The following is a 21,729-nucleotide window of genomic DNA, read 5'->3' as shown; positions in this document are numbered from 1 at the left end:
ACTAAAATAGAATATGGGCCTCATGCCAAAAGTGCAATGTCATTATATTTCAAAACATTAGTTAAAAATCCATTTATATTTTTAACAACATCTGATAAAATAAAATTCTAGCATTCCAGTAAATTGTCCTTCAAATGTTAGGATAATAGCATTCGACTTATATTTTTTACTTCATGATTCATCCATCTCATGTTCTCATTTTTATTTTCTTAAATGTTAAGTTCTTGTAATAGCTACATGAAGTTAGAATGTCATTTGGAAATTTAAATAAATAAATAAGGAATGAAAACATAATAATTGAAAAGGAAAAGAAGAGAAGCAGAAATGTTTCTGTAATAAAGATATACAGTTTTAGCCTCATTATTCTAAATTTAATTAAATTATAAACTTACCCTGTCATTCATTAGCAGATCTTTCACAATAAAATTTGCTACTACGGATTTCATTGGGGAAGCAAATTGATCTGGGGCTAACATAGAAATGTGGCCCAATGAAACTAACGGAGTAATAAGTTGTTCTGGTACATCAGCATTCAGACTCCTACTGAGTGGCTATAAAAATAAAATAGTCAAAATTACCAGTTTTGTTTTATAAAAATCTAGACATTCTATGGAAACAGTAAATGTTCCTGACATTCTTAAATTTATTGTGCTCAAACAAATCTGTTCTAATGATATGATCAAAAGTAACTTCAGCCATATTAGATGCTTGATTCTTAGTTCAACTACTGAAATTCAGGAAGATTGAATCCAGAAAGGGGAAAAAAATAAAGAACATATAAAAGGCAGAAGTAAAAACAAGAACATTTCTGTATCATCAAATTAGCATTAAAAGCCTACATTAATAGGCTTGTTTTATTATTGGATTTCTTATCCTGTAGGGACATTTTAAATGACCATGGACCATAAATAAGCATTCACTGGGTTCTGTTGATACTATATCCAATTTATAATAACACATAAGAGTACTAATTGATCTTACTTACTCCTAGTACCTTTCTAGTAGTGGAATCAGGCCAAGGATTATACATAAGAAAAGACAAACAGGACTAATTTTCAGGTAGGGTTGTCAGGTACTTTAAACTGGGTAAAGTTACCTACTTATACTCTCTGAGGTTATGTGGACCCACTGAGCCAATAAAGCTACAATTAAGTAAAATATTCTAACACAAACACACAAAATATTCTTCTATATGTAGTACTTGAACACATAATGTGATCTAGAGGCTGAGAATACAGTACTTAAAAAAAAAGAGAGAGAATCCCTACTCTCATAGAATTTATAGACTAGGGTGAGATTAAATAGCTTAAAAAAAAAAAACTACCTTCTATCTTGGTCAAACCACACAGCATAAAAATAAAGATCAACACAAACACATCCTATATATTATATATACCTCAAAAATCTGTGCAAGCTGGACTTCTTTATTTGTGAATATGGCATGTATACAGTGAACAGCCTGTTTTGCTTGATGTGGAGTACCTCTCTTTGCTTTCTGATGTAAAATGGGAATTAAGGTCCTGTAAAAAATAATATCATAGTTAAAAAAAAAAAACAAAAAAACCATACACCACAAGTAGTTCTTTTGGTTTCTCCTTCTTCCTTTCCCATAACTGTTTGGATGTATGCTAATAGAGAAGCCTCTCTTATTTTTTTTTTAAGTTTATTTATTTAAGTAATCTACACCCAACGTGGAACTCAAATTCCTGACCCTGAGATTAAGACTCGCATGCTCCATCAGCTGAGCCAGCCAGGCACTCTGAGCAGACTCTTAAAAATTACTTCATCTATAGAAAGATTTAAAGCTCCTTATCTGTCCCCAACTATAATCCAAGAAACACAATGTCTCGAGAAAAGGCCTATTCCAGGAGACAATTTTTGTTTACGAGCCACCTCACGAACATGGAGAAATAAACAAGCCATCCTTAATTTATAGTCTAAAACTTGCCACATGCTATTTTTATATTCACCTTCTAAGTACAAACTCCTAATTTTCCGCTTTACTTCCACAATCCCATTCAGTTATTTTACAGCAGTCATGGAAAAAAGTAGTAAAAGGTCGAGTTTTATTAAAAAACTGAAATGATACCAGTGGAACACAGTATGCAAGGATACAGACATACATATATTGGTAGAGGAGTAATAAAAGCATTGAATGATTATTGAGAGCTTGTGCCAAGCACCATTTTAAGTGTTTTTACATGGATTAATTCAATTAATCCTCATAATCACCCAAAGAGGACTATTATATTAAACAGATAAGAAAACTAAAGCACAAAAATATTATTTATTTAAACTTAAGTTAATAGAGTTAGGATTTGGTGGAGTTGGGGTGTGAAGAGGTGTACTTCTGTTCCAAAATTCATGCACTTAACCTCCATATTGACACTGAAGATCAAAGTAAAACAATCTTTCCATAGGGCAATATGAATATACACATTAAAGTATTAAATGCTGATATGGGAAAACACTGTATCAAGAAAACAGCATGTGTGTATCAACCTATAAAAGAACAGGTATACACATCAAGCAGATAAAATACTCCTAAAAAATACTGAAGTGTTAATAGTGACTCTTTTTCTCCTTTACATTTCCTAAAGTTTAAGCTTTTTACAATGAACATATATGTATTTTTTTAATCAAAAGAAAATCTAAAGCAAGAAAATTTAAGAAAAGATACTTGTCATACATTTACTGTAGTGGTCCTATTTTCTAGATTATTAGGTCATTGGCATCAAATACAATGGTGACAAAGGGTCCTCTTATGAAAACAGGAGGCTAGATATTAAGAGCAATACCCCAGATCCTAGGTCATGCACCTCAACCAAAAAAACTGGAACATATGTTAGTCAGTATAAATCTAATTTGACTTTTATGAGTATTCCACATTTCTTTGTATGCAGGTTTAGAATGGTAAGGTAGGGATTTCCATGCCCAAAACTAGTCTCCCTAACTGAGCACTGTTTAACTCTTTTTTTTTTTCCCACAGACTCATTTATGAATAACAGTTCTTATAAATAACACAAGTAACAAAGGAAGACATATTATTAATCAAATTGTTGTTAAACATATTATTCATTCTTAGCCTAATGAAATGATGACACATAACAACTTTAACCTTTTTCCTTGGTTAGTCTAGTGTGCTATAATCCAAAGATGCCATCAGGATTGTTGAAGCCTGCACTATCATGCTTCTCTGCTCTTAAATGATTCTCTCCTTCCTTTCTTCATTAGTCTTAAGAACAAGAGGTTTTATTCCTTGTCTCCAAAGTTAACTATTCTATCTATTCCCATCTTACCACTGTTTCATTTGGGATGGAATTCCTTTAAGAATAAATCCTTTACCTTAAAAAAGGTTTTTCTACCTTGAAAAACTCACCAGAAACTTTATCCTGCTATGCCAATTATTTTTTTCAATGTACAAATATAAAGATTATCATCTCTAGGCTATAAACTCTTTGAAAACAGGGACTGACTGTGGTAATTCTTTTATGTTAGCCAGTACAGTTCTGAGAATGAAGAGAATGTACAATAAATATTGACTTATTTTTCTCAAATTAAACTGTTAGCTCACAAATTTAATAAAAACTTTAGAAGTCAGGAGTCTTCTTGTCCTATTATTACCCTGTGAAGAAAAACTGGTTTGATTTGGATATATCCAGAACTATTTGCATATACCCTGAACATCTGATTCAACAGCTATCAGCAATGTGATTTTCCTCCAAAAGACATCTCCCACATCTTTTGTCTAAATATAAACTCTCAGCACAAGTTTGATCCTAAGGCAACCTCTTTAAGATGCCAAAGTAAAAGTATAAAAATGTATTTCATTCTTATGATGAAAGGGGAAAGGTAATCTTGAGGGAGAGATTAAAATTATAAAAGCACCACTGCAAACAACCAAGCAACTAATAAGATACACGATTAAAACACACTACTTGATTATCCCATTCTTTGATGAGACATGAAGGTAGCAGCTATTGAATTTACATAAGCGGGAGGAAAAAAAAACGAACATTCATAGATAAGGAAGATGTTATTAACCACAAATTCGAAGTTCTGTGAAAACTCTTGATTATTAGTATTTAAAAATAATCCTGTTATAGACAAAATTTCAGTTTGTTCTTTTGCCTAATTTCTTCTTCTGTTTGTTCCTCTAATGGTAGAGGAGGAGCACAAAGCAGAGAAAAGATGAAACAAAGAATACAGAAAAGTAGCTTTTTTTTAAAAAGTAAGCTCCACGCCCAATGTGGAACTTAAAAGTCATGACCTTGAGATCAAGAATTGCTCTACTGATTGAGTCACCCAGTTGCAACCAGAAAAGTAGCTTCTGAGTAAAAGTTCTCTTTCCTCTCTTCTATCTTCCTCCATGAAAGGGAAAAATGACTGTATGGCTCCCACTCTTAAAACACTTTTGTGTTTACCATGAGAAAAAATATACTCACGATCGTATCTGGGGTAGGTCTGTTTCTATTTTGTGGCCTGTATTTCTAAAAATTTGTATAGCAGCTTCTGCTACCTTGTCATCTTCCATTCTGAGGCACTGTAACAGGGACTCATATGTCTCTGCAGAGTGGAACGAGGTAGGATGTGTGAAAGACAGAACCTAGAGGAATAGATACAGCTTTAGAAGTATAGACAATGGTTTTAATCCATTAAAAGAAGAGAATTATTTTCTAATATGAATACAATTCAAAATATTGGGCTGTATATGCTAGCATACGGAATGAAGATTTTACTTCATAGCCTCCTTTGCAACTTATTACATTTAATGATACATTAGCAAAAATATTGTGCAGATTTTTTAAGAGAGCTGATTTATAGCCCTTGCCTTATTTTCTTCTTCACCTTATCTATTCTGATACTGGGAATGCAGAAAATGTGACTCCATTCTTATGGATTGTGGTATTGTGATGTGAACAAAATATTAACACAGAGCTTTATTTCGCTGGCAAAAAGATACTCCATAAGGGGTATTTTAAGTGGAATCCATCACAAAAAGTTCACTTGTTACACCTATAAACAAGCCATAATTGTGAACTTTTATCATGATTACAAACATAAATAATTATTCCCTTATTTATTCCTACATAAGTCCCAGTACTAAGACATTTACAGCAATTTAGACACAACATGTCTACAAAGTTTACTTTCCAAGAAGTGGAAAAAATTTAGTTAGCATAGTATCAGGAGTAAGGGCTAAAAGTAGAGAAGTCGGGGGCAGGGGGTGCAGTATTTAGTCTTCATCAACAATTCAATTAGCATTTATTTACTGGGTTATAAAGTAAAGAGACCGTCTCATTTGGTGAGGTTCTTGTCCATAATATTTAGAAAACATATTGACATGTTACTAATAAGTTGATAATATAATACCTTATAAAAGTTTTAATTACTTACAGAAAGAAAATGGAGAATCAAATCTGAAAACCTGAATCAACCCATTAAAGATGTTTCTTAAAGATGATTTCATTTCACTCTTAAAAACTACTTAAAAATATAATCTCATTATTAAAAATATACTTAAAATATTTCTCATTAAGCATCATATCAATTCTTCCCACAACATTATATTTAAGACCATTCCAATACAATCCCATCACTCTTTTCTATATCATGTCTACTGCATTGGTTAGTTTCTTCTCCTTCAGTTTATATATTGTAATCATCTAAATATTTCTTTGCCTTCAATTTCCTCTCCTCTTTACTCTGTCAAGTGCTGTTATCATATTAAAAGCCCGAATGAAAGACCCTGATAATACCTTTCTGCTCCAATAGCATTCCACAATCTAATACAAACCTTGTCTCCCATTACTCCCCAAAGCAATCTTTTTCTCTAGTCAGGCTAGATTCCCAACAATTCCTAATATATGCCAAGAATGATTTTCTTTGATGATGCAGCACTTCCCTTAGACTAAATCATATCTTGTCCACAAAGTCTTGTCTGACCCAGTCTTACTAATTGCTCTATTCTCTGAATTCTTTGGCATAAGAATATAAATATGATTAGCAATTGTTTAAAGATTCTCTGATCAGACAGATGCTGTCATAAAATTTCTGTGAGTGATCGTACTACTCCAGATGAAAGGTAAGACTAGATCCTTTAAAACATACTGTTACAAAGCACATGTTGTTAAAATACAGGCATGCAAATGATGAATGAAACAGCAAACCCCCCAAAAATTATTATTTTAAAATGTGAAACAATTACATTATTATAATGTAAAAAAATACATTTTTATAAAATATTATTTCTGCCACAAATGTTTAATCTTTCAAATAGTTCCCAATGAAATTAAGTCCTACTCTTGCATATCCTTTTTTTTTTCTTGCATATCCTCAAGGGAGTTCAAATTAAAACTGTGGAAATACATGGAGACAAAATTATCTCAAAAGTACCTTAAGAAGTTCAAGTCCCGAACGAATAGCTGTATCTGGACTTACACCCTCCTCTTCATCATCTGCTGTCCCTTCTATTGATTTATTCATCAGTTTTACCAGTGCACTATAAAAACAAGAAAATCTAAATTAGAAACCATACTAGATTAGTAACTATATCCTAATTGCATCATGGCAGGATACATACAGCATCTAAACATCAGACACAAATATGTTCCTGGAGGAAAACGTTATTTTGTGACTTTTCAACTTTTTCCCTATTTGACAGCTGAGCTTACTTTCAGTTTATCTCCCCAGAACTCTGCCCAAACTCCATTTGTAACTCTACTGAAAACCAACAAAATTGAAATGAATCAACACATACTGGAAATAGAATTTAATATTGATTTCTATATATAAAAAAATCATTTACAATCTTAGGAAAAACAATAAATAGATGGAAGTTGTTAAATTGACAAATGACAAGTCACTAATAGAAAAAAGCAAATAATTAACAAAAATCATGGGCAAAGACATTTAAATTAATCTCTGGTAATCAACTTACTGAATCAGTAATTCCATTACTAGAAATTTATAACAAAGAAGCAGTTCATCAAAAGCATCATGTTATATTCATAAATAGATTAATAAGTTAAAAACCATTTAATTACAAAAATACAGATTCTAAAGGGCACATGAACCCTGATGTTTATAGCAGTATTATCAACAATAGTCTAATTATGGAGAGAGCCCAAATGTCCGTTGAATGATGAATGGATAAAGAAGTGATACATATATATGTTCCATGATATACATATACTCAGTCACCAAATAAATAAATAACATCTTGGCATTTGTAACAATGTGGATGGAGCTAGAGGTTAATTATTATTACCTTTATTAGGCTAATAAGTCAGTCATACCATATGACTTCACTCACATGTGGAATTTAAGAAACAAAAGATGAATATACGGAAGGCGAAATGGGAAAGAAAAAGGAAGAGAAGGAAACATACAGTAAGAGACATTTAACAATAAAAACAAACTAGGGTCGATGAGGGAGATGGGTGTGTTGGGTGTTGAGGGCACTTATCATGATGAGCACCGGGTGTTGTATATAAGTGATGAAACACTAAATTCTACTCCTGGAACCGATACTAACCAATGTTAACTAGAATTTAAATAAAAATTTTAAAAAACATTTAATTGTCCAACATTATAGAATTACTTCTTCAAGTACACCTAAACACCACAAAGTGGAGTATTACCTGGTCAATAAAAATCAGGCTATGTTGCAATATGGTACTATAAGTATAAACAGATATGATTTTTGGTTTTGAGACTGCTTCCTTATCAATGAACTGAGAAATAATACTACCTTATTTTGAGGACACTGATTTATTACAGCAAATGGCCAAATACATAGCAAATACTTAACAAATGGAAGCTAATCATAAAAGCTTTAGGTTAAAACTTTTTCTTTGGAAAAATATGCTTATTTTAGTCAAGTTATTAAAAAATGTAAGTATAGGGCTGCCCAGGTGGCTCAGCAGTTTAGCGCCGCCTTTGGCCCAGGGCCTGATCTTGGAAACCCAGGATCGAGTCCCATGTCGGGCTCTCTGCATGGAGCCTGCTTCTCCCTCTGCCTGTGTCTCTGCCTCTCTCTCTCTCTCTCTCTCTCGTCTCTCACGAAAAAATAAATAAAATTTAAAAAAAATGTAAGTATAAAACATAAGATACACATATATCTATATAATTTAAAGCAATTTTAGTACTTTCCTTTTTAACATCATAAGAATAATTTCAAAATCTTAGTATCTTTAATTGATAAAACTTTATTTTTTTGGAAAACAAATTAGGGATATGTATATAAACATTAGCCTGAAATAAAACTTATCATATAATTCACCTATTTAAAATGTATAATTCAATGGTTTTTAGTGTTTATTCACAGAGTTGTATTACCACAATCTAAATGAATTCTCCCGTCCTTTTCCAATGAGTCATTGCTATTCACTTGCACTTTCTCCAGCCCCAGTCATCTACTAATCTACCTTCTGCTGCTATACATTTGCCTACTCTGAATATTTCATATAAAAATAAAATCATACAATATATGGTTTTCATAAGTGACTCCGTTCACTTAGAGAACTGTTCTTAAGGTTCACCCACATTGTCGTATGTATCAGTATTTCATTTACTTTAATCCTGAATAATCTTCCAGTATATGGATGTAAGACAACTTACCCATTCATCAGTTGAAAAGACATTTGGGTTGTTTCTACTTTTTTGGCTATTAGAATTAATGTTGCTATAAACATTCATGTACAGGTATGGACATATATTTTCATTTCTCTTGGGCATATATTTAGGAGTGGAATTGCTGGGTCATATGGTAACTCTGTTTTAACTTTTTGAGGAACTGCTAAACTGTTTTTCAAAGCAGCTCCATCGTTTTAACATTCCCAGCAGCAATATACGAACATAACAATTTTTCCACATCTTCTCCAAATTATCTTTTTGTTATAGCCATATTAGTGGGTATAAAGCGGTGTTTCATTGTGTACACATGCACGCGCACACACACACTCCCATCTCTGCACAAAAAACTGCCTTATGTCAACCAATCCCCTTTTTCCATGCTGGCAATCACTGATTCTGTCGCTGTAATTTTGCCATTTCTAGAATTTCATACATTGTGTGTCTGACATCTTTTATGTGACATAATTCTTTTGAGAGTCCTCCATGTTGTTGAGGAGAATCAGTAGTTTGTTCCTTTCTACTGCTGAGAAGTATTATATTGTATGGTTATATCACAGTTGTTTATCCAATTACCAATAGATAGACATTAGGATATTTCTCATTTAAAGATATAAATAAAGTGCTATAAGCAATTAATTATATATCTTTATGGCAATTTATGTTTTCTTTCCTTATAGGCAATATCTATCGGGATTCCTGAATTGTATGGTAATATTATATGTCCACTTAACATTACAATAAACCGTCTGCTACTTCACTACCACTTGGTTCAGTCTACACCCTCATCAACACTTGGTATATATAGGGTCTTTAATTTTACCATTCAAATGGTTGTGCAGTTGTATTTCTCATTGCAATCTGACTTTATATTTCCCTAATGAGTAATAATGTGTATTATAGTTTCCTGTGCTACTTTCTTATTTGTAAACTTACTTGAAGTCTGTTCAAATGTTCTGTCCATTACTAAACTGTACTGTTTGTTTTACTGAATAGTAAGAATACTTTTTATATTCTCGCTATAAACTTTTCAGATATATGCTTTGCAAGTATGTTCCTAGTCTTTAGCTTGACTTTTCTTTCTCATAATAGTATCTTGCAAAAAGGAAACAGGATTTAACTTTCATTCATTATGCTTTTTATGTTCCATTTAAGATATCTTGCTCACCTCATATTTTGTTCTAGAAGTTTTACCTCTGATATTATATATTTTTTAAAAAGTTATTTTCAACTTGAAAAAAATATTTTGATTTAAGCTATCAGGAGGAAATCCTATAAAAATATGAGTTTAACAAGATTATAAATTTTTTAAGATCATACATGTTTGAAAAATTTATAAATGTATCTGATTATTGGTAAGAGGTAGTAGTCCGTTATTGACCACCTATGATGTGCTAAGTCTTAGTGTCTGTCCTAAAAATACAGTGCAAAACAAGACAGGCATAATCTGTTTTCATTATACTGTGGGTGGATCACCATTATAAGTCAAGAGAAAGACCCAAGTCTTGAAGCCAGGATTATAGTCCTTCCTCTTGTAAAAGTACTTTCATTTCTAAATTAGAGAAATAATACATACTCCATATACTTCACCAATTCACGTACATGTTCAAACTGCTTGGCAAGTCTTCTATGTGTCTCTTTCTCTTCTTATGCTGTATAACAAACTGACACAAATCTTCACCATTCTTCCTCAGGTCTAAATCTTTCCACTGAACAGACTACTTTATTTTTAACCTGAGAATAATGAAGGCCTTGAGTGAAAACTAATTTTCTATACCCTGCCTTCTAACTTCTTCTAATTTGTATCTATTATTTTTTCATGTCACAGAGGAGGATTTCCTTCTTCCTTTCCTCCTCTATAAGGATGTTTCATTATCATAATTCTACCCCCCCCCATCTTCAACCTCTCTTCTTTTCCATCAGTACCTCTCAAAGGTATTTCATTTTTAAAAAATATTTATTTATTTATTCATGAGAGACACAGACTGAGAGAGAGAGGCAGAGACACAGGCAGAGGGAGAAGCAGGCTCCTTGCAGAGAGCCTGATGCAGAACTCAATCCCGGATCCTAGGATCATGACCTGAGCTGAAGACAGGTGCTCAACTACTGAGCCACCCAGTCGACCCTCAAAGGTATTTCAATATTCAAAATTCCTTCATTAAAAACAACAAAAGACCCTTTTTCAAGTTTACTCTCTTCCCATTTAATTTTTCTCCTTTACTTATTTTTATTTTTTTTTAAGATTTTATTTATTTACTCATGAAACACACAGAGAGAGAGAGAGAGGCAGAGGCAGAGGCAGAGGGAGAAGCAGGCTCTAAGCAGGGAACCCGATGTGGGACTCGATCCCAGACATCCAGGATCATGCCCTGGGCTGAAGGTGGTGCTAAACCACTGAGCCACTGGGGCTGTCCCCACCCTTTAAAGATTTTATTTATTTATTCATAAGAGACACACAGAGAGAGGCAGAGACATAGGCAGAGGTAGAAGTAGGCTTCCAGCAGGGAGCCCAATGCAAGACTCGATCCCAGGACCCCAGGATCACACCCTGAGTCAAAGGCAGATACTTGACTGCTGAGCGACCCAGGCATCCCTCTTCTTTACTTTTTATAGCTAATCTGTCCACAATGGCTGTCCCATATCCAATTTATTTCCTAAAGCAGAGTTTACATTAGAAGTGTGACAGGGTATTTATCCCTTTGATTTTCTCATACCTAAAGGTGGCTGAGTGAGAACCTAGTGGGAACCCGTTGAGCTAAGCCAGTCACTTCTGGGCATCAGCAATTTTCTCTGCTCAAATATTATCATTTTGTATTGTGTTGTGAAGAACTATCTTAAGGTCTTCTCAATCGTTTGTCATCTGGGTTTGCCCTTGCTACCCCCAAACAAACTATTCTGGCCACTGTGATGTTTTTCCTTTATCTAAATCCAATGGAAGCCTTTAGTATCTATTTTACTTCTGGGAACATATGACCCCTCCATCTTTTAGTCCGTCTTACCTGTTCTCACTCTTTCCTGATTTTCCTTCCACTTTTGACCATGCCTCCTTAAAACAAATCTTTTTAATTGAAGAACTGTCATGGTAATATATTGGTTACAGGTATAGAGCACAGTGATTTGGTATTTATAAACATAATGAAATGGTCACCACAATAAGTGTAGTTACCATCTGTCACCATTACCACATTGTTAAAATTTTAAAAAATTCAATGAATTCTTTATCTTCTCCTAGCCTCTTCATTTTCCTTAGGGTTCAGTCCTCGCCTTTTTCTTTTTAAATTTTACTCTCTTCCTGAGGTTTCAACCATTATTACAATCACTACTTCCTTTTCAACCACTATCTAAAGACAACTAACTGGAGCGTACATATGTGTATCTGTATCTGTATAAACACAAGGCTGGAGAAAATATACTAAAGAAAAATTGGTTATATTTAGGATGATTTTCTACTACCCTCATTCCTTTCTTCCAAAATCCTTCATTATGGTGAAAGTACATGCAATTTTCTAACTACTTTTTGATTCCTTCTGCCTTTGTCTATTTTTTCTTTCTGGAATAGATCCTAATGTTCATTTGGTAATTACTATGTGTAAGGCATTGTGCTAAGTGTTTTATATATCCATGTCATTTAAGCCTCTCAACAATTCCAGTTGTTATTGTATTGTAATATACTATTTTTATTTTAAAGGTAAGGAAATTAAAGTTCAGAGTAGCATAAAAAATCTACAGGGCTAGTGGCCTGGGTTGCTTCTTCCTCTGCAATATTCATCTGGCTACCCTACATAATTCCTACTGATCTTTCACTACCCATTTTATGTGTGATCTATTTCAGAGCCTTCCCTAACAACAAATCTATCCCACACAATTTGGGTTATGTAACTATCCTTCTCCAGTTACCCAATGTATTTTATAAACTGCTCCATTAAACATACATTAAATGAGTAAATAAACCTTCTATTTGCAAATTAATAGTCCATGAAGATTTGGTTACATAGAAAGATTATTATATGACATATATATTTGTCATTAAAATAAATTGGAATTTTGCATAAAATTAGTCTCTCAGAAATTCTAACCATAAGTTGATTTTTCTAAGCTAAACATTCATGATGCTACTGAAAAAAAAAATGAATTTTTGGTCTTTTAACACTGGAGATCAACCATTAGCGTATTATAATTTACTAATAAAATCCCGTAAAGCCTCATGGAAACAAATAGCAAATGCACTATATGTCTCTTTCAAAGTCAATATGCAAAAGCAAGAGTACTAGAGTACATGTACTTTATCCTTGATTTATCCCATTAAAATCAAATGGCATAGGGACACCTGGGTGGCTCAGCAGTTGAGCACCTACCTGCCTTCAGCCCAGGGTGTGATCCTGGAGTCCTGGGATCGAGTCCCACATAATTCATGAGAGACAAAGAGAGAGAGAGGCAGAGAGACAGGCAGAGGGAAAAGCAGGCTCCATGCTGGGAGCCCAATGTGGGACTCAATTCCAGGACTCTGGGATCATGCTTTGAGTTGAAGGCAAACACTCAACTGCTGAGCCACTGAGGGGTCCCAATAAAAAAAATCTTAAAAAATAAAAAAAAAAATCAAATGGCATAGAGCAAAGAACACTGATATTAAAAATAAATCTACTGGTGGGAATGTAAGTAGTATAGCCACTGTGGGAAACAGTATGGAGGTTCCTCAAAAAATTAAAAATAGAAATACCATATGATCTGATAATTCCACTACTGGGTATTTACCCAAAGAAAAAAAATACTAATTTGAAAATATATATGCACCCCTAGGTTTACTGCAGCATTATTTATAACAGTCAAGACACAAAAGCAACCTAAGTGTCCACTGATAGATGAATGGATAAAGAAAATGTGGGGTGTATACACACACACACACACACACACACACACACACACACACACACGAATATTATGCAGCCATAAAAAGGGATGAGGTCTTGTCATTTGTAACACAGGTGGACCTAGAGGGTATTATGCTAAGTGAAATAAGTCAGACTGAGAAAGACAAACACCATATGACACACGTAGAATCTAACAAAACAAAAAAAATGAATAAACAAACAAGCAGAATCAGACCTATAAATACAGAGAACTGATGGGTGCCAGAGGGAGGAAGGATGTAGAGAGAGGCAAATGGGTAGATATAGAAGAGTGGGAGATATAGGCTTCTAATTATGGAATAAGTTACAGGAATAAAAGGTACAGCATAGGGAATATAGTTAATGATATTGTAATATCATTGTATGGTGACACATGGGAGCTATATTTGTGATGCACTACAGCATATGGTGATGTTGAATCACTATGCTGTACACCTGAACTAATGTAACATTGTGTATGAAGTATATACCCCAAATCAATCAATCAATCTATGGTTTTTGCCCAGCTATGAACAAACCACTTACTCTCTGAAAACCTTAGTTTTCTTATTTGCAAATAAGGAAATTAAATAAAAAGGAACTCTTAGTCAAAAAAGAAAAAAAGCAGACTAACATTATTAGCTGAATTGTGTACCCCCAAATTCATTTGGTGAAGTTTAACTTCCAGTATCTGATGTGACTGTACTTGAAACCAGGGCCTTAAGATAATTAAGGTAAAATGAGGCGAAATGTGTGGGGCATTATCCATTATGACCATTGTCCTTATATGAAGGAAGATTGGGGCACAATGTGAGACCTTGTGAGTAGACAGTAAGAAGGAGGCTATCTGCAAGTCAAGGAAAGAGGCTTCAGAAGAAATCAAACTTGCTTACACCTCTATCTTGGACTTCAAGCCTCCAAAACTGTCAGAAAGTTAATTTCTGTTGTTTAAGTCACTCAGTCTGTGGTATTTTATTATGGTAGCCCTAGAAAACCAATAGAGTTGGCATTTCAATACAACCACGCAGTAATTCACATATGGTGAAATAAGTAATAGCTAGAATCAGCTCTCCTAACCCAAGGCTGTTTAAAAAGAGAACCAATTAAAAAAAAAAATCAAAACAAAAAACCCCCCAAAGACAGAGAACTAGTAAATGAAGCAACCCACCATGAAAAGGAAGACAGACATATAGCTTATCAAAAAAATGATTAGTGCAAGGGAAAAGTATTCGCAGATGTTTACAATAGAAAATCATAAAAAACAACTAAAATGTATGAAATTACAGAAAATACTTAATAAAAAATAGCTGTCAATATCTATTATGCCAGGTTGCTTAGTTTTTTTTTTTTTTTTTTTTTTTTTTTTGCTTAGTTTTTATATTATCTCTAATTCTCAAAACCATCTAACAGGGAGATGTTACACACATATTGAAGTTAAAAATAAAATGAGAAACTCAGATAAATTACTGGGCTTCTTCCAAAGCCACAAAACTGGTATGCAGTAGACACATGTTATGAAACCAGATTAGTCTAATGGCAACTTGTGCTCTTTTAAAGTACTATTCTGTTTTCACATATCTCAAGTGAACAGTGATATAATACATAGTAAAAGAATGTCATGTGGCCATCAAAATAGTTAAGAAAATTCAAAGTCTGATCGATAGTCTATAGATATAATTCTGCTTTCTCCATTCTTAATGTTCTAGGTTTTAATGAGCACATATAGGCTAAAGATAAAACACAAGGACCTTTAAAAAATAAAAAGCAGTGAAGTAAGCCAAAAACTAGAAAACAAGCAGGCCCTTCATTCAGGTTGAATGATACTTGCTTCTGCCATTAAAAAAGTATACAGGAAACCTTTTTAGGTTTTCTTAGGGACCCAGAATTTAAACTTACAATACTGTGGTTAAAGATTATATTCCATTTTTGAGTGAATTTATTTCCTAGCTTACCTTATGGCTTCTGAATCAATGTGCACAGGTGCAATTCTTTCCAACAGAAATTTGACCATCTCTAGAAAAGGATTTGTTGGCTGCTTAGGATTTGCAAGTTTTCGAGCTATTTCTCTCTATAGAAAGGAAAGATTTTATCATAAGTAAAATTTACTTTCATATTTCTCAAAATAAAAATGATTATATGTATCAAAAGCATTTAAAGATTCAAAACCAGCAGAATCTGCTTTAGACCTGACCAAATCTCTGCTCTAAACCCTGACTAAAATTATATATATACTCATGAGATACTCACTGCAAAATATGGACTAAGAGGAACAGAAAGGGGATGACATGGTATGGTTGTTTTTTTTTGTTTTTTTTTTTAAAGATTTTATTTACTTATGATAGACACAGAGAGAGGCAGAGACACAGGCAGAGGGAGAGGCAGGCTCCATGCCGGGAGCCCGATGTGGGACTTGATCCCAGGACTCCAGGATCGCACCCTGGGCCAAAGGCAGGCACTAAACCGCTGAGCCACCCAGGGATCTCCCGACATGGTATGATTTATGCCTCCTGTCTCGTATTTCTTCCATGAAGTTATTGCTTAGTAAATAATCTTTTTCAACTGCTCTACTTTCAAAAAGTTAACAATTTATACTTTCATGGGTATGTCATATTAGTTTATTTCATAATAATTAGTTTATTTCATAATATTGTATTTTATTTCAGTCAATAATTTTTTCTTAAAGAGGGGAAGATTCATTCATTGTGTATTTATAAAGTGTTTTTAGTTCTGGAAAAGCATATTTGATTTCAAAGATGATGACATCATATCAAATAGCTCCTACAAAGAAAACACATTATTGACGGAATTTCTAAAGACTATATTAGTATTTAATGACTAAGAGCCTGATTTTACCAAAGACAAGGTTAAATTTACAAAATGCTGGGTTATTGGGGAAAGAAGTTTAATAATGAGCCTTTTAACTGAATATCTCTGATGAGTAAATGTAAATTTTGGCTGAGAAGATAATACATATTAAAAACGCTTTCCAAACTATAAAGCAATTAACAATAGTCACTTTATATATTTTTTTTCATAAAAAAGAAAAATTAGTAATATACATTCAGAGTGACAAGGGAGAAAAAAATTTCTACTGTAGTTTCAGTGACATCTTGACACAAATTAATTATAAAGACAATATTAGATACCATCCATATTTAAGCAGTGTCTCAGGAAAACATTAATCATTACAAGATGCCAGATATATTTTGCAAGCTGTAATTAGCAAAATTTTAGCAAATAAAAATATTTTAGTCAGTGCTCAGTCCTTATTACATACTTTGCTTTAACTCATAGGTAAACATTTTAAATCTGAATTTAAGTATGTTACTATCTTTTGAAATCAAACTTATTTTCTGCAGGTCTCTCCCAAAGGAGATTTTTTTTTTTTATCCGTAGTATAAAATTTAACCTAAGATGAAGTCAGTGATCATTTAATACGAAATCTACTGGAAAATTGCTAGACAAAGTATATAGTCAGTTCTTTGGAATACATTACTAAAAAAGGAAAAACTAGGAGAGACAGTTATGGTAGAAAAAATAAAGGGAATATTAAAGGAAAAAAGAATAATTCACGATTATCTAAACCCAGTAAAAACACTATATAAAATATACCTATGTATAAACATAACACTAGACACAATTAACTTCTATTTTATTTTACTTTTAAGTAGGCTCCACGCTCAGTGCATTGAGGCCTGAATTCACGACCCTGAGATTAAGACCTGAGCTGATGCTTACCTGACTGAACTACCCAAGTGCTCAACATAATCAACTTTTAAGACCTAACATTTAAAAAAAAAAAAAGACTTGATGTTTTTGTATTCCAATATAACCTTACATTTAAGTAATTCCTCATAAAAATATTTTATGTATGTAATATTTAGGTACTGTCTCATAACAATTATATGTGATAATCTTAAGTGATACTGTGGGTAATCAGCAAGCCAAATTAGTGGCAACAAAAGCCAACTAATTAGTTTGAACCAACAAATAGTTTCCTTGTTCTTTCCATAAGAAAAAAAATACCCACACATACACCCAAGGCACAAAGAGAAACATCTAAGACCAAGATGAAATTTTATAATTGAAGAGTAGTTGACAAAACTTCAAACAGAAGTAATCATTTATGACGGGAGAAAGAATTAAAAAAAAGAATTCTTTCTGCATCCCCGACAATGTTTCCAAAATTTCTCATCAACTATGCAGCTTGATACTACTACTGATATTTACAAATTACATAAATTGTTTAGTATATTAAGCACCCTTAGGGAATATAAAAAATATAAAGAAATAGTCCCTGTTTTCTTTAGGATTTTTTATTTGAGAGAGAATGCACGTGCACACATGCACAGCAGTGGGGGAGGGGCAAAAGGCTAAGCAGACTCCTTATGTGACAAAGGAGCCAGAGGTAGGGTTCAATTCCAGGACTCCCGAGATCATGACCAGAACCAAAGTCAGACACTTAATGGACTGAGCCACCCAGGTGCCCCAATCCCTATTTTCAACAAGACTATATATACATATTAATCTTGTTATTATAAAAATAAAGTTTAAAAATTCTGCATTTAGACGTCCTCTTTGTTCCTTTTTTTAAAAATTATTTATTCATTTCAGAGACAGAGAGTATGAGCGGGGGAGGAGGAATAAGGGCAGATGGAGAGGGAGAAGCAGACTCTGCGCTGAGCAGGGAGCACGACTCAGGGCTCCAATCCCAGGACCCTGAGATTATGACCTGAATCAAGGCAGATGCTCAACTGACTGAGCCACTCAGGTGCCCCTCCTTCCTCTTTGTTCTTCATACATTTTTTCCTTTCTCATTTTGACAATAAAAAAAAGTTTGTTAAAAAAACAGTATTCTTTCATATACACAGCATTCTCTCCATACACACTTGTTGTCCTAATCAAAATGCCTCCTAAAGGGATCTAACATTAACAATATTTTTTGCAGTTAGAATCCGTAAACTAGACAAAGCAATTTCTCACAAGAAACAGTTTCTAAAGGTTTAACTTTCATGTTATAGTGGCCTATTGTTTTTGGTTCCAGGATATAATTCGGTGTGTGTATGTGGCGAGGATTCCCCCCACCAACAAACAATTCTCTGGACCCCAGCAGGATGTCCTACAATTCAACTCAATTCTGACACTGTCTATCCTGAGACAGCATCGGTTCCCACTGGTTAAGGGTTCAGTCTTAAGCGACTGCCTCCCCTCTCCCCACCAGACCTCAGTTGTAAGTCCAGGTTGTTACCTATTCTTCTGACCAACTGGCTACCCCCTCCTTTCTTGGGTCTGATGAACTTGCTAGAGCAACTCACAGAACTCAGAGCAATATTTTACTTAGCAGATAACTGGTTTATTATGAAAGGATATATAACTAAGGAATAGCTGGATGGAAGAGACATAGGACAAGATATGTGGAAAGGACAGGGAGCTCCTGTTCTGTGAGCTTGCCACTCTCCCTAAATCTTCACATGTCCATCAACCTGTAAGTCTCTCTGAACCTTGTCTTTTTTCAGTTTTTAATGGAGGCTTCCTTACAGAAGTTAGACAGATCAAATCACTGGTCACTGGTGACTGAACTCAATTTCCAGTCCCTCTCTCCTTTCCAGAGGTCAGAGTATAGTTCCAATCCTCTAATCATGTGATTGGCTCCACAAAGAACCAGTCCTACCCTTAGGGGAGGTCCAAAAGGCACCTCATTAACATAACAAAAACAAAACAAAAACATCTTTGCAGCTCTTAGCACTTAGGGAAATTTAAAGGGTTTTAGTTCTGTGCCAGAAATGGGGGACAAAGACCCAATATATATTTCCTTTTTTTTTTTAATTTTTTTAAAATTTTTATTTATTTATGATAGTCACACAGAGAGAGAGAGAGAGAGAGAGAGAGAGGGGCAGAGACATAGGCAGAGGGAGAAGCAGGCTCCATGCCGGGAGCCTGACGTGGGATTCGATGCTGGGTCTCCAGGATCGCGCCCTGGTCCAAAGGCAGGCGCTAAACCGCTGCGCCACCCAGGGATCCCCCAATATATATTTCTTATGTTAATCACGTTACACCTTCTATCATTCTCAGTGAACTATAGAAAAGTTAAATTAAAATAGGAAGCATTTGATGATTGTTACTGAATAGCATCTCTCTCTCCCCTTTCTTCTTTTCTTCTTTTACCTCCTCCAGGAACTATACCTATGCTAATATATACCAACCAGCCTTGAATTTCAGACTTCTAAACACAACTGCTGAGAGGCCACACACCATTGTTTTCCTACCCTTCTCTCGGCTATCCAATCACTCAAGTTAGAAATACAGCAGTCATTCTTGATGTAGTGGTCTAATCCCTATTCGTCCTTTAAGATTCAATTCAGGAATCACTTATTCTAGAATAAGGTATTCCCATTTCCACTCCTGCCTGGGATGGCTGCTTTTTTGTGTGTGTTACCAAAGCATATGATTCTATCAGAATACTTACGATACCATGTTCTTGACCGAAATACTTGTCTGCCTCTGTCACCTAATTGCAACCTCAGTGAGAGACCACATATAATACAATTTACTAAATTATGCAGTGAATTATAATGGTGTAAGCTTGATCAAGGGACAACCCAAAATTTAGCCTTCAGAAGATATAATGTGGGATCCCTGGGTGGCGCAGCGGTTTGGCACCTGCCTTTGGCCCAGGGCGCGATCCTGGAGACCCGGGATCGAATCCCACGTCGGGCTCCCGGTGCATGGAGCCTGCTTCTCCCTCTGCCTGTGTCTCTGCCTCTCTCTCTCTCTGTGACTATCATAAATAAATAAAAATTAAAAAAAAAAAAAAAAGAAGATATAATGTATATTTGGATAACTCTGTAGGGAAGGTTAATTAAGGTGCAGTCCATGAACGACTCATATCTGAATCACTTTGTTAAAAAGAGAGATTCAGGATCCCTCTCCACTTATTTTAAGAATTCCTTGTGTTTGTCATAAATACGTAATACCGTAAGAATTACTTTTCATTTACATCTTATAGGGCAGTGCAAGGGGTCTTGTATTAGGTCATATTTAAAATTTCATTTTATCTTATTCTAACAATCATGAGGTAGATAAAACTTAAAGATGAAGAAAAAGAAGCTCAGAAATATTGATTAACTTACTAACAGTCAAAACGGTAGTAAATGGCATACTGAAATTCAAACCTAAGACTGTCTCAAATGCTCAATGAGTAAGCTTCCTGGAAAATCTTGACATTCAAGTCATAGGGAGGGGTGCTAGAGCATAAAATAGCAACCAGAGCTCATGCTATGCCAAATATGTGATCCTTCTCTAGAACTAAGGTACAGAAACTCAAAACCTAAAGTCCAAAAGGAAAGCAAACCTATACAGCATATATCCTAATGCTATTGCTCATGCTTTCTCACTCACTATAGCATCATCTATATATGCATTAATCCACAGTATGTGTCTATTGTTATTCCTTGCTCAAAGTATTAGATCTCCATTCCCACAAATTCTGTTACTGAGTAATGCTCAAGTATTAAGAAGTGATTGTCATTTAGAAAAAAAGGAAGTGGTAGTATATACACATAAGCAGGGACACAGCTCTATGTAGCTCTCAGAATGAAAGCTACATAAAATGACAGAAACTAAATTTTATATTTGTGTATTTCTTTATTCTTTTCTTCTATTCTAGAATGAAACTATCAGGAAAAAAGGAATGTGATACTAGAAGGTATATATAACTACTACCAGTAGCCCTTAGGGAGAAAGACTAAATGATATAGATATTCTGAAAAATAGCAAAAACTTTACAAACAGTAGTCATTTTCCTGAGTGTTTAAAGGGTATTATAAATCCTATTTTTAGACGAAAGAATATGTAGATAAGTTAAATAATATGCTCAGAATACACAAAGCTAATGTAAAAGCCAGAAAATATATTACTGTGAAAAATTCACCAAAGAAAATAAAGAATATGAATAGCAGAAATCTTTTCTTCCAGAATAGAGTTCTATTAGCTATTCCATGGACCATTACTTAAAATATCCTCAGAATAATTTCCCTTCCAAAAAGCACCATTACCATGCTCTTTCCAGGGCAACTGCTGTGCTCATCTCTACTTTCCTGGTTGCTAAAATCAGGAGTGCTGATTGGCTATACTGCATGGCTGTGGTATTCATCCTGAGATATTTTGGTTACAAACATCTGTTTTGCATATACTTTTTGGATTTGGAAAC

At 34.2% G+C, this 21,729-nt stretch overlaps 1 protein-coding gene across 4 annotated transcripts in view; it reads right to left on the bottom strand.

Annotated features, from left to right (window-relative positions):
* The window catches only part of PDS5A (PDS5 cohesin associated factor A), a 152,092-nt gene that overhangs the window by 42,987 nt on the left and 87,376 nt on the right, over positions 1–21,729 (bottom strand). For all 4 annotated transcript variants that reach the window (XR_013368760.1, XR_013368764.1, XM_077879064.1 and 1 more), the window contains exons 17-21: positions 15,473–15,588; positions 6,397–6,502; positions 4,446–4,606; positions 1,397–1,520; positions 393–551 (exon numbers count right to left, since the gene is read on the bottom strand). Coding sequence is in view for 2 of the 4 variants with exons in the window: in XM_077879064.1 (XP_077735190.1) it covers positions 393–551; positions 1,397–1,520; positions 4,446–4,606; positions 6,397–6,502; positions 15,473–15,588 (666 nt within the window). In the remaining 2 variants the exon portion in view is untranslated. The remainder of the gene's footprint in view (positions 1–392; positions 552–1,396; positions 1,521–4,445; positions 4,607–6,396; positions 6,503–15,472; positions 15,589–21,729) is intronic.

The sequence above is a fragment of the Canis aureus genome, chromosome 2 (assembly GCF_053574225.1).
Source record: "Canis aureus isolate CA01 chromosome 2, VMU_Caureus_v.1.0, whole genome shotgun sequence".
Taxonomy (NCBI): domain Eukaryota; kingdom Metazoa; phylum Chordata; class Mammalia; order Carnivora; family Canidae; genus Canis; species Canis aureus.
The sequence above is the reverse complement of the archived record's forward strand: the minus strand, read 5'-3'. Positions and strand labels throughout refer to the sequence as shown.